This window comes from Sinohyriopsis cumingii, chromosome 2 (genome assembly GCF_028554795.1).
Source record: "Sinohyriopsis cumingii isolate HCF-2022 chromosome 2, ASM2855479v2, whole genome shotgun sequence".
In the NCBI taxonomy this organism is placed as follows: Eukaryota; Metazoa; Mollusca; class Bivalvia; order Unionida; family Unionidae; genus Sinohyriopsis; species Sinohyriopsis cumingii.
Genome location: NC_142962.1, coordinates 78,211,184 through 78,227,363, shown reverse-complemented (window position 1 = coordinate 78,227,363; position 16,180 = coordinate 78,211,184). Strand labels below are relative to the sequence as shown.

The 16,180-nt window shown below is 35.6% G+C and overlaps 2 protein-coding genes across 2 annotated transcripts in view; one reads left to right on the top strand and one right to left on the bottom strand.

Moving 5' to 3' along the window:
* The window catches only part of LOC149805240 (denticleless protein homolog), a 63,908-nt gene extending 58,673 nt beyond the window's left edge, over positions 1-5,235 (bottom strand). Inside the window, exon 1 of the mRNA XM_089948754.1 lies at positions 5,139-5,235. Coding sequence (XP_089804880.1) covers positions 5,139-5,193 — 55 coding nt within the window. The 5' untranslated portion in view covers positions 5,194-5,235. The remainder of the gene's footprint in view (positions 1-5,138) is intronic.
* Positions 5,236-5,429: 194 nt separating this feature from the next.
* Positions 5,430-16,180, top strand: part of LOC149805239 (T-complex protein 1 subunit delta-like) — a 51,828-nt gene continuing 41,077 nt past the window's right edge. Inside the window, exons 1-2 of the mRNA XM_089948743.1 lie at positions 5,430-5,669; positions 12,668-12,720. Of these exons, the coding sequence (XP_089804869.1) occupies positions 5,570-5,669; positions 12,668-12,720 (153 nt within the window). The 5' untranslated portion in view covers positions 5,430-5,569. The remainder of the gene's footprint in view (positions 5,670-12,667; positions 12,721-16,180) is intronic.

Sequence of the window (16,180 nt, the reverse complement as noted above, 5' to 3'; positions counted from 1 at the left end):
TTGTGAATAGCTAGAAAATTTGACATCATTACCTGCGCAAAGGAAACCATTTGGCTTTTTTCTTTTAAGCTATACGTTATTGCTAAGAATTGGATAAAACATGGAGAATATTTTCAAAAATCCACAAAATATGTGGATCATGGAGGAATTCATGCGAGAGATGTTTTATTTATGAATCTAAATATCCAATGTGCCAAAAATATATTTGTACTTATTTTCATTCCATGGGAGTGAGAAAGCTTGCCAGTAGCTTCTCGAGGGTCGGTGGTTCTTTCCGGGGTTTTCCCGGGTTCTTCCTCCACCATTAATACTGGCCGCCATGTATAGCCTATCCTGTGCTGAAAAATGGCGTTAAACCCCACAACAACAACAACATTCCATGGGAATAGAGCTGTATTATAACATACCCTCTGTATCATCTTTAACCGGAAATGCCTGTTAGTTCTCTCCCTTGAGCAGCTGATAGTGGTAGCAACAACAGAATCTGACGTTTTATCAATAAAATACAACAAAATCTGTGACAGCACAAAATCATTTTATCTGTACAATAAATACACATTTATTTATAGTAACTATAAAGTGATTTATTTTAAGATACTTTAAAAAAATGTCAGCCCTTTGGTAGCAACTTAGTGTGTGTGTGATTTGGATTTTTAACGTAGCTTTAACAATTTTTCAGTCATATTGCTACGATGTCTGCAGTGTGACAGTCTATAGTGATATCTAGCACTGGGGCATCATGCTGCAGATATATAGCATGATATCCCACCCAGTCACTAGGGCCTAACCAGAAATCGCCTCGGACATTCGCCTCGGCCGAATATCCCATTTTTCGGTACTATTCGCCTCGGCAAATAATATGCGCACAAATGGTTACAAGTAAAATAATTCAATAAATAACGAACTTTAAAAAAAAGTTTTTTAATACATAATAATTTAGTTAAAAATAAATTATAATTACACAAACAGTTAACATTCCAATGGACTTCATGAATCATGATTGATGATAATTTATTTAACTCAATTTCCTTTAGTAATTTCACTGGCATTCCCCAGGTGGCGTAACTTTTCTGCTTCCGGTAAATATTTGAGTGTAGAGACGCCATTTGTAAAAAAATATTAACAAAATTTAATTATTATGTATTCAAAATAAATTAATAAATAATAAATATATATATTAAAATACTCATTGAAAAATGTCTACTCCGAAATTAAGTAGCAAGATTTGGAACTTTTTCACTATAAATGCTGTGGACGAATCGAAGGCAAATTGTGATGTCTGCAGTGAAAGGCTAACACGAGGCGGCAATAATGCTCATTCGTATGAAACTTCAGCTCTAATAAATCACCTTCGATCCTTCCATCACTCTGAGTATGACGAATACACCAGATCCACAGAGAGCCACAAAAGAAAGAGAGATGATGAAGAAGATTTAGAGAGGAAACACTCAAAGCAAGGTAACCTCGATTACTACTCAGTTCATGCCTGGATCTGGCAAATAGTACATCCAAATACTCGGATTCAGTACTCGGTGAAAATTATCTACTCGGTTAGGCCCTGCCAGTCACTTTATCCTGACACCAGGCCAACCAGACCTAACACTAACCTCTTAATGCTGAGCGCCAAGTGAGGCAGCTGTTAGTACCATTTTTGGGGCCCCCGAATGGCTGAGTGTTCTAAAGCGCTCTCTGTTACGAATCACTGCCATCTCACACCTGTCTGCGTAGGTTCGAGTCTCAGCTTCAGCCAATGTGGGTATGTGAGAAAGCTTGCCAGTAGCTTCTCGTGGGTCGGTGGTTCTTTCCAGGGTTTTGCTGGGTTCTTCCTCCGCCATTATTACTGGCCGCCATGTATGAGCTATCGTGTGCTGAAAAATGGCATTAAACCCTACAACAACAACAACAACCATTTTTCTAAGTCTCTGGTATGACTTGGCCGGGGATTGAACCCATGACCACCTGAATCTGAGGTGGACACTCTTACCACTAGGCCACTGGAGTGGTCTAGCAACTTAGTCCTACAATGTAACACAGCACATGTTAATTAGCACATCATCCCCTCAGAATGAAAATGATGTGACTTATGTTGTCGGACTAATAGCAACTATATCCTTAATGAATAAATATTGTTACTACTGCTAACCTGCAGCTTAGTTTTAATTATTACTGCTACAAAATAGTATCAAACAAAACGATACTTTTAGGTGAATTAGTGTAAAAAATGTTCTCGTACAGCTAGGCATTTATAAGGAATAAATACCCGGACTGTCTTGTTACATTGTCCTTATAAATTTTGTTTGAAAAGTTAGGAGGCGGATTTTACCAATCCCTTTTGTTTTTCACTTTCACATGAATAAAGACAAGCTTTACACGTAATTTGGCTTTTGGATTGGTGTGTGTGATTTGGATTTTTTAATGTAGCTTTAACACTTTTTCAGTCATATCGCTATGATGTCTTCATTGTGGCAGTTTGCAGTGATGTCTAGCACTGGGGCATCATGCCGCAGACATGCAGCATGATGTCCCACCCAGTCACATTATCCTGACACCAGTTGTAACACTAACCTCATAATGCTGAGCACCAAGTGAGGCAGCTGTTAGTACCATTTTTATAAATCTTTGGTATGACTCAGCCGGGGATTGAACCCACGAACTTCCACATCTGAGATGGATGCTTTAACTACTAGGCCACCACAGTGGTGGCTTTTAGATTGGCCATACACTCGTAGTTGTAAATTCTGAGTAATTAAAGCTGCAAATTCTGGATTGGATGAGGCACATTTCCCCCCAGTTTTATTTTATATACCACATACATTTGTAAATTATACCTCAAGAACAGTCGGGTTATATTCTCTAGTGACTATTTCATTAATTAACCCCAAAAACATTCCATTACTGGATTTGCGTTCAATGTATACACTGTACATAAAATAATCACTTTTTGGAGAATTTGGTGGGTTTTTTTTGCAGGCAATAAAATAAGTTGTTTGCACTTGCTGAGCAAAAACCATGAAAAGGAGTATACATTTTTGCAAATTTGTTATTCTGATGCTTTGACCTAAAAAATACCATATTTATTAACCTGAGATGAAATTTTAAATTTGGCTTGTTATCCCTACACATTTTTATCTTTTAAATAACTTATTTATTTCAAAGATTAATATTAAATGGGTTTTCTACGTGACAAGTTTTGGGGTGACTTCTCCAACCACTTTGGAACGACTTGTCCCGATACACTGAGGCGAGTTCTCCATATACCGTTTCTGATGATCTGAGATTTAAAACACAAAGTAGCAACAAGATAACCATTGGGCGCTTAAGTCGGGCCAAGTGCCACCATCTTACTATTTTTGTACAGAGAGGGTACCCCTCTTTACGAGGCTCCCATTCTTTTAACTTTGATTGTATAATTTCATGAATAGTGGGAATATTTTATGTGATAACCTGCGAAAAGGAACCATTTGGCTTTTCTTTTAAACTATATGTTATTGATAAGAATTTGATATGGCTCAGAGAATATTTTCATAAAAATCCACAAAACATGTGGATCATGGGGGTTTCATGCAGAAGAGGTTTTATTTATGTATCAAAATATAGAATGTGCCAAGAATATTGTGGTACTTATCCTTGTTTCGTGGGAATAGGGTTGTACTGTAACATACCCGCCGTCTCATCTTTAACTGGAAATTGTCAATTCTCTCCCTTGAGCACCTGGTAGAGGTAGCAACCACGGTCTGACGTTTTATCAATAAAGTACAACAAAATCTGTGACAACACGAAATAACCTTATCAGTATTATAAATATACAGATATCTATAGTACATTAAGGTGATTTGTTGTAAGGTACTTTAGTGACAAAATGTCAGACTCCTTCAGAAGCAACTATATACTCAGTGAATATAAATATCATTGCTACCACTACCTGTAACCAGCAGTTTGTTTTTATTATTACTGCTACAAAATAGGATAAAACCTGCTTGATACCTTTGGATATAAAATTAATGTAGTAGTAAAAAAGATTAATAAAAATTTATACTTGTATCTTCGCAGATGAGATGTGCTTGTTTTCTGTTTGAAGAATAAGATCCCACACCCTGTAATAATTTAACAGACACTTTTGAAGTTTTTAAGGTTACGCACAGCTCAGGCTGTTGTAGCATAAATACACCCTGCATAAACATCTTCATTTGTCTGTGATTTTATTGTTATTTTACACTGTTTACAAAAATAAGTTAATATTGTTATGACAAAAAATGCCTGCAGAATCCAGCTATGCAATACAGCAAATGCAAAATAAATAGATTTTAAAAAAAAGTATATACAGTACTAAATTTAAATTTTCACATGAAATATTAGAGAAAAATACATATTTTATGTAAATTTTCAGTCATAAAAACAATATTTTTAGATGAATTAGTCTAAACAAAATTCAAATACAGGTAGGCATTTAAAATGAATAAATACCTGGATTGTCTTGTTACACTGTGTATATTGATTCTGGATTGGCCGTAGTCCTACATAAATATCAGCGTCAAGGTCTTACATGTAGGACTAGATTGGACGAGGCACATTTCCCCAAAATTTCCTTTAATATGCCACATACGTTTGTAAATTATGCCTCAATAACAGTCTGGTTATATTTTCTGATGACTGCTTCATTAATTAACCCAAAAAACTTTCCATTACTGAATTTGTTTTCAATATATATATATATATATATATATATATATATATATATATATATATATATATATATGGTACACTGTAAAAAAAAAAAATGCTCACTTTTTCAGTTTTTGGATATTTATTTTATTTTGCAGACAATAAAATTAGTTGTTTGTGCACTTGCTATGAGCAAAAACCATGAAAAGGAGTATACTTTTTTTGTTAATTAGTTTTTTTCTGGTGCTTTGACCTTCTCAGAAATAACATATTTATGAACCTGAGAAGAACTTTTAAATTTGGCCTGTTATCCCTACACAAAGATGAGGATGGTGAGTGTACACATTAGTTTCCACAGAATCAAGTGCCTGTGGAGGATGGATGGGTATAGAGAGTACGACTACAGAAACCTCGAGAAAAATTACGAAAATGTAAAATCATAGGACGCCTATATAAAAATTACATAAAACACTTACAACAGTTAAAATGCAAAGATCCGATTTCCCTTTTGTGTGAGTAAGAAAGTGGCATATTTGTTGTAATGTCCCAAACGTGATTTTCTCCCGCGATGCAAATTCCGCGCGATATGACGTCTAAATCTCGTTTGATAGTCTCTGTTTACTGATATTTCAGTATTTTGATAGCGATAATGAAAACAATAAAATATAACAATATATAAAGTATGTAAAATAAGTGTGATTAAAAAAGCTAGACATTTCATTAACAAGATAAATTACTATTGCGATATGTAAACGTAGAAGCACGAGAATTGGACTCCATGTTGGATTCTAGAATTGTCGGCATATAAACAACGTGATTAGATTTTGACAGATATTCAATCTGCTGGCATCGTTCATTAAAACAAGTTTACATCTCGTTTTTAAAGGAACACATCTTAAATTAAACAATGTCTGATCGTGGTAAAGGTAGTAGTGGTAGTAAATCTGAATACCAAGACAAGGAAAAACCAAGGGAAATCCGATTCAGCAATATCACTGCTGCGAAGGGTTTGTTTACAATAGCTACCAAGCATTTATATGTGAAAGTACTGTAGTTTTCATGAAGTTATATCACAACAGTTGATATGTCATATATTTAAAAGCATAACTATTTTCACTGACAGTCCAGTGGTTCCCACCCATTTTTGACCGAGACCCTAAGAAGGTTTTCTGAGCCTTACGACCCGTTTGCACATAAGCTTTGCCAGCTTCATCCCCACCCAATCTTGGCGACCCTCCCGAACGCCCTCGCGATCAAGATTTGGGTCCCGACCTGGGCTTTGGGAACCACTCGCTGCTTTAATCTGACGAAAGGCTTATGAAATCCTTTCACTGGTGTGTGACAAAATGGTAGAATGTGTGTGCGAGTGGGTTGTTTTGAATAGCGGAGAACTCATCCCAGGTGTCAGGAGAAGTCGCACAAGGATCATATATAGTAATTCTGAGATGTCGCCACATGATTGTTAAGGTTTTATTTATTGTTGTTTTTCTTCAACTTAATACCTTGTTAAATCTATAAAATTTGCAGTTTCAGGGCTGAGCAAATTTTTTTTTTAACCACTAGTCCAGGACAAGTGGTTTCAGAAAATTCACTAGTCCCACCTTTTTCTACACTAGTCCCACATTACTCTTCACCAGTCCCACTTTACTTTTCACTGGTCTCAATATGGTAATCACTTGCTGAGATTTGATGAGACGTATGTACTTAATCCATAGAAGAAAAAAAACAAAATAATATACAACATAATTATTTCTTAAAAGAATTTAATTTTTAAAAACATTGGTTGTTATACATTTGGCTTCTTCAGGTTCATGTATATATGTTTTAGCTCATGGATTTGAAAATATGTCCATGTATATGTCTGCCACATTCCGAGTCATATACAAGCACACTCAGTATCTGTCTTACGTTTTTATTCCTCCATTTTCAAACAAATTTACCTTCTCTGACTCGCCGTTATTACCTTCCTTGCAAAAATAATTTAGCAAACTCGTTTTATCCGCAGAGTAATTATCAGCTTGCTTGACAACTACTTCTGAAACGGCTCATTAATTAGTGTAATTGGTTAGCTTCAAACACAATATCGCACGTGGAAGTCAATCATCTGTATAATCAATTATAAATTAAAGAATCATTACTGTCATTTAATCAGTTCATAAAAGACACCAACACTGATGTCAGTAAAGTACCTTTCATTAATTTATTTACACTGACTCGCTGGATTAAAATAATAGAGAGCTGCTGGTTATGATCCAGATTGAGTAAACTCATTGCAGCAAAGCTGCTTACAACACTGCTAATTGATCATACTGGCTTTCTTTTGTTTGACATGTTTTGATTTGCCGATAATTTGGTCGCTTAGCCCAATATGCAGGGCATGATTGGCCAAATAAAGGTAGATATAGTGATTAAAGCACGAAAATAATGACTAGCCCAACTTTTTTAAAAAGCACTTGTCCCGGACTAGCGACTTGGAAAATTTTACTTGCCCGACTTCAAAAATGACTAGTCCGGGACGTCGGGGTATGGGATTTGCTCAGCCCTGAGTTTTTAAACTTTTCCATTTGATCAACTCTGCTTCTGTACTTAACAAAAAATAAGTGTTATCTGTCCCTTTTGCTCTGCTCTTAAAATCATTAGATACATTTTATTTGGAAAAATAGAGAGGGTGTAAGCATGATGTGATGTCTGCAGTTTTATATATGAAATGGTTCCAACCTAATAACCTAAGTCATCCTGAGATTACTTTATTTTACGAGTTTTGGGTAATATGTAGAATTGAGGTGTACGTATGTTAAAAGGGAAAGTTTTAATTCCTCACATACGAAATTGTTATTTTTAGCGATCTCATTAATGCATGTTGAAATTTTTTATTTAATTTCTTTTGACGGCTCTTCGATAATATGTTTGTAGTATTTTTAATCATTTAATTGACGTTCATCTTCTTTAACATAATCATTTTGTTTCATAATAATTAATAGTGTTTGACTTATCATCCTTTTTAATCACTATACTGTTGTCATTCATTAGATTATATTAAGATTTAATTTTGTCCTTAGGAATATTACTGTGATATTGCTTTTTATGATTACCAGTTAATATCTCTTTTGAAAATCTAAATATGAATCACGTAAAAGATGATTTAATTCCGTTATAAAAAGGTTATCTGGGGCGACTTCTCCAGACACGTTGAAGCGAGTTCTTCACATACCGGTTGTTTTCACAGATGTCAACATTTGACATCATGTATATTCAAGATAATAATCTGATTTAACTGTCGATGAGGACATTTACTTCATCGAAACAATACATAGATTATCCTTGAAATTAAGTGCACTATAGCACAAAAATAAAAATAAAGTTGGAAGTTCCCTTGCTTATATTGAAAGACAGAATAGTGAAGTTGAACCTTATTCATGCATATTGCTATCAAATAGAAATGCGTTTTTTTTATTTTTACAAATAGACAATATTGACATTTTTAACAAGTGTTTCGCATCGTATCCCTATGCTTGTCATGTTGAAAGAGTGTTTCCAGACAATGATTTTTGGGACACAATATCAGTTATGAATTAAAATCTCGTAGCATGTGTTTTATGCCAGAACTTTTATGAACAAATACTTTTCGCAACAACAATGTTTGTGCCAAAGACACTGGACAAATCAGTTTAATTGGTATGGTCAAATATTGTATTTGTGGTGATGTTGGATGTAGGATGATATTGAATGAAAGCAAAAACCGTTCAAAGAAGTTTCATCTTCATTGTATTCAAGCAAAACACATGCCAAATGCAATATAACTTTGTGTCAAATGTCAAAAAGAAGTATTCCTGAAATGCTTTTAGAAATATGAAATTATATGTTAACAATTAGCCTTTTAACTTGAATGATTACCAAATGATTGATATCAGCCCATGAAAATTGAAAATTATTACATGTTTCTACTTGTTTGTGTATCCATTTGTTTATGTGTTGGTTTCTTGATCGATCTATTTTGTTTATGAAAAAACAAAGATGGTTGAAATTTAAATGTTTTTCTTGAAGAAAACAAGTAGAAAAGTCGCGCATTCAGTCTCGTGCAGTTGACATGCACAACAGAATGTGATGTATTATTATATGCTTAAGCACAAAATGAGACGGGCCTTCGCAATTATGTGGGAAAAACAATGTTATTAGGTGCCATTTTGCTAGGCTATGGACTCAAAATGGCGGATATGGACATACATAACGTTTTATGATGTCACGTGAAACCAACGGGTACCACTTAGACCTAAAATGTAAGCCATAGCACATGTTATTTTTGTTTTAGTGTTTAGACTTACTATCCAATTAACGGACTTCTATTGCATGTTGCGATGTCGGTTGACATCAGAACATGAGTAGTCAAAGTTTACGAATATCTCACTTGGCAGCCCATATCAACACTCACACACAAATTGATATGTAATTAATATACTTACTGTGCTGTTTTTATTCTGGTGGAATCAAAATCTGACGCTAGCAAATGGACGCATTTGGATGTTGTGTTGACACATTTGAATTTATTGAAATGCCATAGTAGTTGAGATACGCATAAGTAGGTTCATGTGGGGGATATGTTTTTTGAATGAAACAAAACATTGCTTACAGTTCCAATAGGCATAATATAGTTTTATTCATTTTGTTAAAGAATAATATTTCAACTTCACCCAAGTTTGGCATTCCTCGCTTTCTAGCCAACTATAATATAGGCCAATGAAACTCAAAAACAGGACCATTTCTTTTGTGAGAATTTGAATTTAGTTACGCAGTAAGACCCTGATGTCCAAAACATAAACATCAGCGTCGAGGTCTTAAATGTAGGAATAGTGCACCACCATGTCATGTAATTCTGCACATCTGGTAATTCTGCGAAATGATAAGAAATTCCTGTGAACATTGGATCACGTGTTGTTTTTTGGTAGAATCTCCAATCTGCACACTAGATTTTTCTCCGTCCTGACTTGAGTCCGATTTTTCTTGATATTGTCAGACTTTTTTTGTTATCTCCAATCCAGTTTTTTAGAAAGTCTGTTCGATCCCATTCTGCAACGACCCTTGTAACATATTCGTGCCATATATTAGCCCACGAATCTCGTAAAGAGTATTCTGATTGGTCAAAAGTTTAAATTCATCCAATTAATCTTCATGAAATGGAAACTGAGAAGTTTAGATAAAGGTTTACAAAAAACGTATGGAAATCGGAATGGCTGGAGTGAAAAGTCGACGGAAATTTAGCTGGTCAGTTTATAAAAAAACTGAATGCTTGAGGACTGGCATTTTATGACCTCTGCTTTATGGTAATCGCGGTTGGAAGCGCTTGGAACAGTACATACAAAAGAAGCTGCATAAGGAAAAATTGAAGTTCAGAAGGCATCTTGGAAAAAGGGCAGTTAACTACTATGAGAAGAAAGATTTCTTGCATGATAGAACAGATATAGCTCTGCCATAATATGTGCACTGCATGTCGCCAATACAAGCAACAGCTTGAAAGGAGAAAGGCTCTCATTGAGAAGGAAAGGCTGTAATTGAGAAGAAAAATAAATGCACATTGAGCCAAAAAAGTTAGTCAAAAAGGAAGGCTAAAGAAATCTTTGTCAAAGCCGTAAGAAAGAGCTCGACTGGCTTATCAACAGATTGTGTCTATTGGAGAAAAAGACAAGTGAATGGATGGGATTATTTGTACATAGTTGATGTACTTGGCTGTTTATTTTACAGATTTGTCATATGTAACTTTCATCTTGTAAACCTTATTTTAAAAGTTAATTGACTATGTGGGTATGTGAAACATCATTTTCTCAAATAGCCCCTCTGTGTGGCCTGGATAACTGCAGAAATGACCCCAGAGTAGGGAACTGTTGTTGCACATAGGGTCTCCAGCTTGCTGGGCATAGATTCACTAATGGCGTGCTTTGCTTATCACAAGCGATCTATTGGGGTCAGATTTTCAAGCAAGGTCACCTGTTGCATCATTCAGGCCAGGAGATGGCCATTGTACAAGGTCAGTGATTCAAAGTAAAGATTCCTTTGCAATTGGTGTAGTAGGAAGCGTTTCAGTTCTGGATATCCCTTAAATGAGTGCACTGGTTTGCTGACTGACTTTTCCTGTTTAAAGAGAGAAAGCAAATTTCTACTATTCAGGCAGAGATCTCAGAAACTCTTATTTACATGTATTTGGACACCAATTTTTGATCTGGGACGCAGAAAATCACTGAGGCAGGAGTCCTCCGTATGCATGTAATAGGTGTGTGGCAGAATTCAAAGACTTGCCAATCCTGCTTCAGCCACCTGCTTTGTGGGAAAAGGTGTTGATCAGTTAGCTGTGCTGATATTTACAATGACTGAAAGACCCCTTGATACAACAATGTTGCCATTTTATAAGAGTACATAAAAAAGAACATGATGCAATAGCTGGGCAGCAAGTTCAAAGGCTTTGACTGGCGGCAGGGTGGGAAAATGTACTGATATATACAACGATTGAATTCAGAGGCAGAAAGACCCAGAGATGTACATGTGATCATTTATATAAGTACATCAAAATAAACAACTTAAGCTTTCGTTATTGTGTTCATTTCCGAATGTATCGGAATAAGCAGTGAAGGTGACCTAAGAATCAAGACATGTTGAGACTTAGACAAAATGCCATTCGTAAGTGGGTGACCAGTCGCCTAAAAATGTAAACTTCGCCTTATGTTACAAAAGCGAAAATGACTTTGCCCTGTGATTATTTAAGAAGTACATTGACTGACCATACCATATTTTTTTTAAATGCCCCTTGCCTTAGCCCGGCTAGTTCTAGTGTTGTAGTGAAATGTATTCATCAAGGCATCAGTAGCTAGACCTAGTTTTTATATCAATTACTTTGACAAACTCTTGCCCATTCACAAGCATTATGTTTTGATAGCTGATTGACCATTAACCCTTTTCCGAGTAAGGTAGCAGCTATCAATTTCCTGCATGCTATCCTTTAATGATAAAACATTCAGACTTGTGTTTTAAGATCAGAATTGGTGATCTGGATATATATTAACTAGCTCTTGTACGCTATTTTGTCATAAAATTAGTTGGCAACTAAGTAAACCAGTAGGCCTAACGGGAAATAATATTGGACTTTGCTATGTCTGGGATGTACCAGTTTATTAGATTGTCTGTTTTCTTAAATCATCGGGCAAATATATTCCGAAAAAATATACAAATCATTGAAACCAAAGACTAGGTATTATTTTATTAAAGATTTAACTTTAAAATGCAAATTATGTAGGTCAGAAACGTATGAGACAATGCTATGTTGTGGAATTCGCGAGATGCGCTTTAAGGTCTAAGCTGTTTTCTGACTTGACACGTATTTGCGAAAATGCAGGAAAAAACAGCAAATCAGATACTATTTATTTGCCTAAAATCACTACAAGTACATATACAAATAACTCATAAATTTGCGATCCTGTCAGTGGACTGTCGTAATGAAGCTATATTATAGTGGATGATTACATTACGAAAACCTCTCCATCTAAAAATAGATGCACTCACGTCTCTGTTGATTCTGTCGGAAAGAAGGGACTATAACTTTTGATGGTGGGACTCCTATTTTTACCAAAATGGGAGTCCTGGACTCCTAGTTTTTAAAATCCTAGTGAGACCTCTGTTAAGGGCTACTGGGCAGACCTTTCCAACATCCATATGTTCTCCAAATACCCAGTCATTGATTGGATTCTCCTATTTCCAGCCTTGTCAAGTATTCGAGTTTTACAAACGATTATCTTGCTCACTAATGTCAAGATGGAATTTCTTGTGTATGTTGTGGTCTTTGTCAGAAATCCTCTCTGAACTATTCTGTTAAGGTTCTTTAGAGAAGCTTACCCGTAAAACTGTTTTCATGATCTCCTTAGCATCTCTGAGATGAAGGTATGAGCTTCATGCAGTAACTATTGAAAAATTGTTGCTATGAACACATGACTGCTGTTTATTTATTTATTCATTTTCTTTGCAGCTGTTGCAGATGCCATCAGAACAAGCCTTGGGCCCAGGGGCATGGATAAAATGGTAATTAAAGAGAATGTATTGTCACTACTTACTCTTCCTGAACTACATGGAGGATTGCCAAGGTCTAGTTGGTCTTGGTGAAAATAGTTTATCACTTAGGTCCAATATGGTCACTTTAGCAATCAATTGGAAATCTTGTGACTGTTGCTACATCTTAGAGAATGGTTGTATCAAAATGTTGTTTTCACTTAACAACTTTTGGCCATCTTGAACATCATTTTGTTAATCTTCTCACTTCTTCTGAATGGAAGTTTCAGGGTAGAGTTCTCACCAGAAGTCGTATTGTGGTTTCTAGTTGGTCCTGAGCGAAATTGGTTTTGCTTGGCATCAATATGGCCACCACAGTGGTCATATAAAAAGTCTTGTACTGCTGCTTTGCCTGAACAGACTTTTTATCCAAATGGAGGTTTTCGATAAATGATGATATATGAAGTCTAGTTGGTTCTAAATGGAAAAATATGTCTGATCTGTCAAATATGGCCACCGAGGCAGCCATCTTGAAAATCTTGTTATTGCTGCTCTTGAACAAATTATGTCAGCATGGATATTTCACCAAAAGGCTTCTATTAATGTCAGTTGGGTCCTAAATGAAGGTTATTCCCAGACATCCATTATGACCACCACAGTAGCCACTTTGAAAATTTTCTTATAAATCGATTGTTCCACAACTATGGGGTTTTCACTAAAAGACTTCTTATGATGTCCAATTGGTCCTAAATGAAGAGTACTGACCAGAAATCTAGTATGGCCACCGCAGACCTCTTGAAAATCTTGATTTTGCTACTCCTGAACAGAAAGTCATATCAACATGAGGTTTTCACAGGAAGACTATTGATGTCTAGTATGTCTGTAATAAAAATTGTACGAGCCATCTTCAAGTCTGGTCGTCACTACTCGATGGAAAGTCACATCAACATTGGGATTTTTTACCAGAAGACTTGTAATGTCTATAATAGTAAACAAAAATCATACTGATCTGTTGTCTGTTGTAGCCACCATGACAGCTATCTTGAAAAAAAATTTGGTTTACGCTCCTTAATGGGGTTTCTACCAGAAAACTAATTATGATATTTAGTTGGTCCTAAATGAAAATTATGCCAATCTGACCCTGGATATTGCTGTGACAATCTTCAAACTCCTTTTGAATGGATGGTCATATCAGCTCGGGTCGTCAACAAAAATCTTCAAATGCCTAGTTCTAAATTAAAATGGTGCTGATATTGTATCCTATATGGCTGCCACAGTGGCTAATTTGGTAATCTTATTTATTGAGAATACCAGAGATGCTTTTGACAATTAAAAAGAAAAATTGCATCTTGTTTGCTTTTGCACATGAAGTACATTCTAGCACCTAAGTGAAAAATAGCATACAAGTTTATTTAAAAAAAATTAATGACTTGTAGAAATATGCCCATATTACATTCATGATAAGTTGTTTGTACATCGTTTTCATTGTAAGAATGTATTTGTATTTCAATAAATACAGTATAGTGATGTTGTTAGCTTCAGTCTTTAGTTCTACTGGTCATAGTCCAGAAGAGCTAATGGAATGGTCTGTTGTTTGTCGCTTGACATCTTTCAGTTAGAAAAAGTTTGTAATTGCTTCTCCACCACCGTTACTTGAAGCATTGCTTTGAAACTTTATATGCACATTCTACTTGTTTCTAGATGAAAATTGTGCTGTTTGCACATAAATATGGCTGCCACAGAAGCTAACTTGAAAATCCATTATCTTTACTGTTGCTGAATCAATGGACATGTCAGTACAGGGTTTTCACTTTGGACTTCTTATGTCTAGTTAGTCCTAAATGAAAATGTTTTTGATCTGTGATCTAATATGACATCCAGGGCAAGCGTCTTCAAAATCTTTATTGCTACTCCTTGTACATGGATGGTCATATCCACATGGGTTTTCACTAAAAGGCTTGCAATGTTTTGCTGGTCCAAAATAAAAATGGTGCTGATCTGAAGTCCAGTATGGCAGCCATGTTGAAAATTTTCTTATTGCGACTGCTCCTGAATGGAAAGTTGACTTTTCACCAGATGACTTGTTATGATGTCTAATTGGTTTTGAATGAACCTTGTGCTGATCTTGCGCCCAATATGGCCACCACAGAGCAACTGTTTTCACCAGTTCTTGTGAAAATTTCATTGTACATTATTAGTAGTGAAAGATGCACCTGCTCTTAACTGAATTATGGTTTTAATGTTAGGACATGCGGCTTTCTGTAAATGGAACATTGATAAAGAGTTCAGTCGCTTTTATTTGGAGCCATGTTGTAAACAAGCACTTTGTAAAAAACAATATATATATATATCAGGGATGGTCCTGGCTTTTAAAAAGCTGTCGCCAAAAAAATCGCCAACCTCAATATTTTGTCGCCAATTTTCAAAAGTGTCGCCAAAAAAAGTAGCATACATTTTTCCAAGTGTTAATTTAGTCTATTAATGTAACAGGCAATGAAAATTACAAAAGATGGGTTAGTTAATACTTTAATTACAAGAAGCATTAACAAAATGTTACAAAGTGTTACATGAAGATCCGTCGCAATTTTAGGGCTGCCCACTTGTTGAATGCAGTTTCAAAGTCTAATTTTTCACATCTGTACATGCTGATTCTCATTAAATTCTCAAGAGATGAGATGCAGAGCTTATTTCTGATGTCAGTTTTTATGAAGTTCATCTTACTGAATCCACGTTCACAGTGTACAGTGCTGACAGGTGACACCAGTAGTCTCTCAGCAGCCCCCCCCCCCCTTTATGGCTAGCTTCACAAAGCTTGCAGCGAATTGCTTCCTAAATCCCAAGAATGATCACTGAATGCTGTATAAATTTTCTCGACAAGAAAAATAGGATCTCCATTCCCACGAATGAAACTTTCACGAGTCAACACCTGGCAATATTGGACCGTATATATAAGCATAAATTCACACCCAACTTAGGGATTCTTTCACTCCTGTATTTTGAGAAATAAATAATTATTATTAATTATGCAAAACTGTTTTTTTTTTTGTTGCTATTTCTTGTTGCGGAGTTTAAGTCTCTGCAGCCGTAACACAGGACTGATGGCAAAAGGAAAAGATCAATGAGTAAAATGCTGCACTGGCGACAGATGTAATTGTGATTTAGATTGTTTCCATTTGCTTTGTATTTATACACAGTTGTCGGTACTTGAAAGCTTATCAGTTTTCTATGAAGGTTCAGCAAAACTATTGTTTTGGTATATGTATAAAAAAAACAGAAGGATTAGCCATTCAGTTAATTGTATCTGTTCTATTCACGTCTTCAGAAGTCGGTCAGTTGTAGGTATAGTGCGTTAGCATGATTGACTGTATCGCAGCATACAGTACTCAGCCCAGATGTCAGCATAAGCAGATTATGATGTAACAATGCACTGTAAAGATGGGGTTGTCAATAAGAACAAAGGATTGTTTGTGTAACAGATTGATACCAATGCATT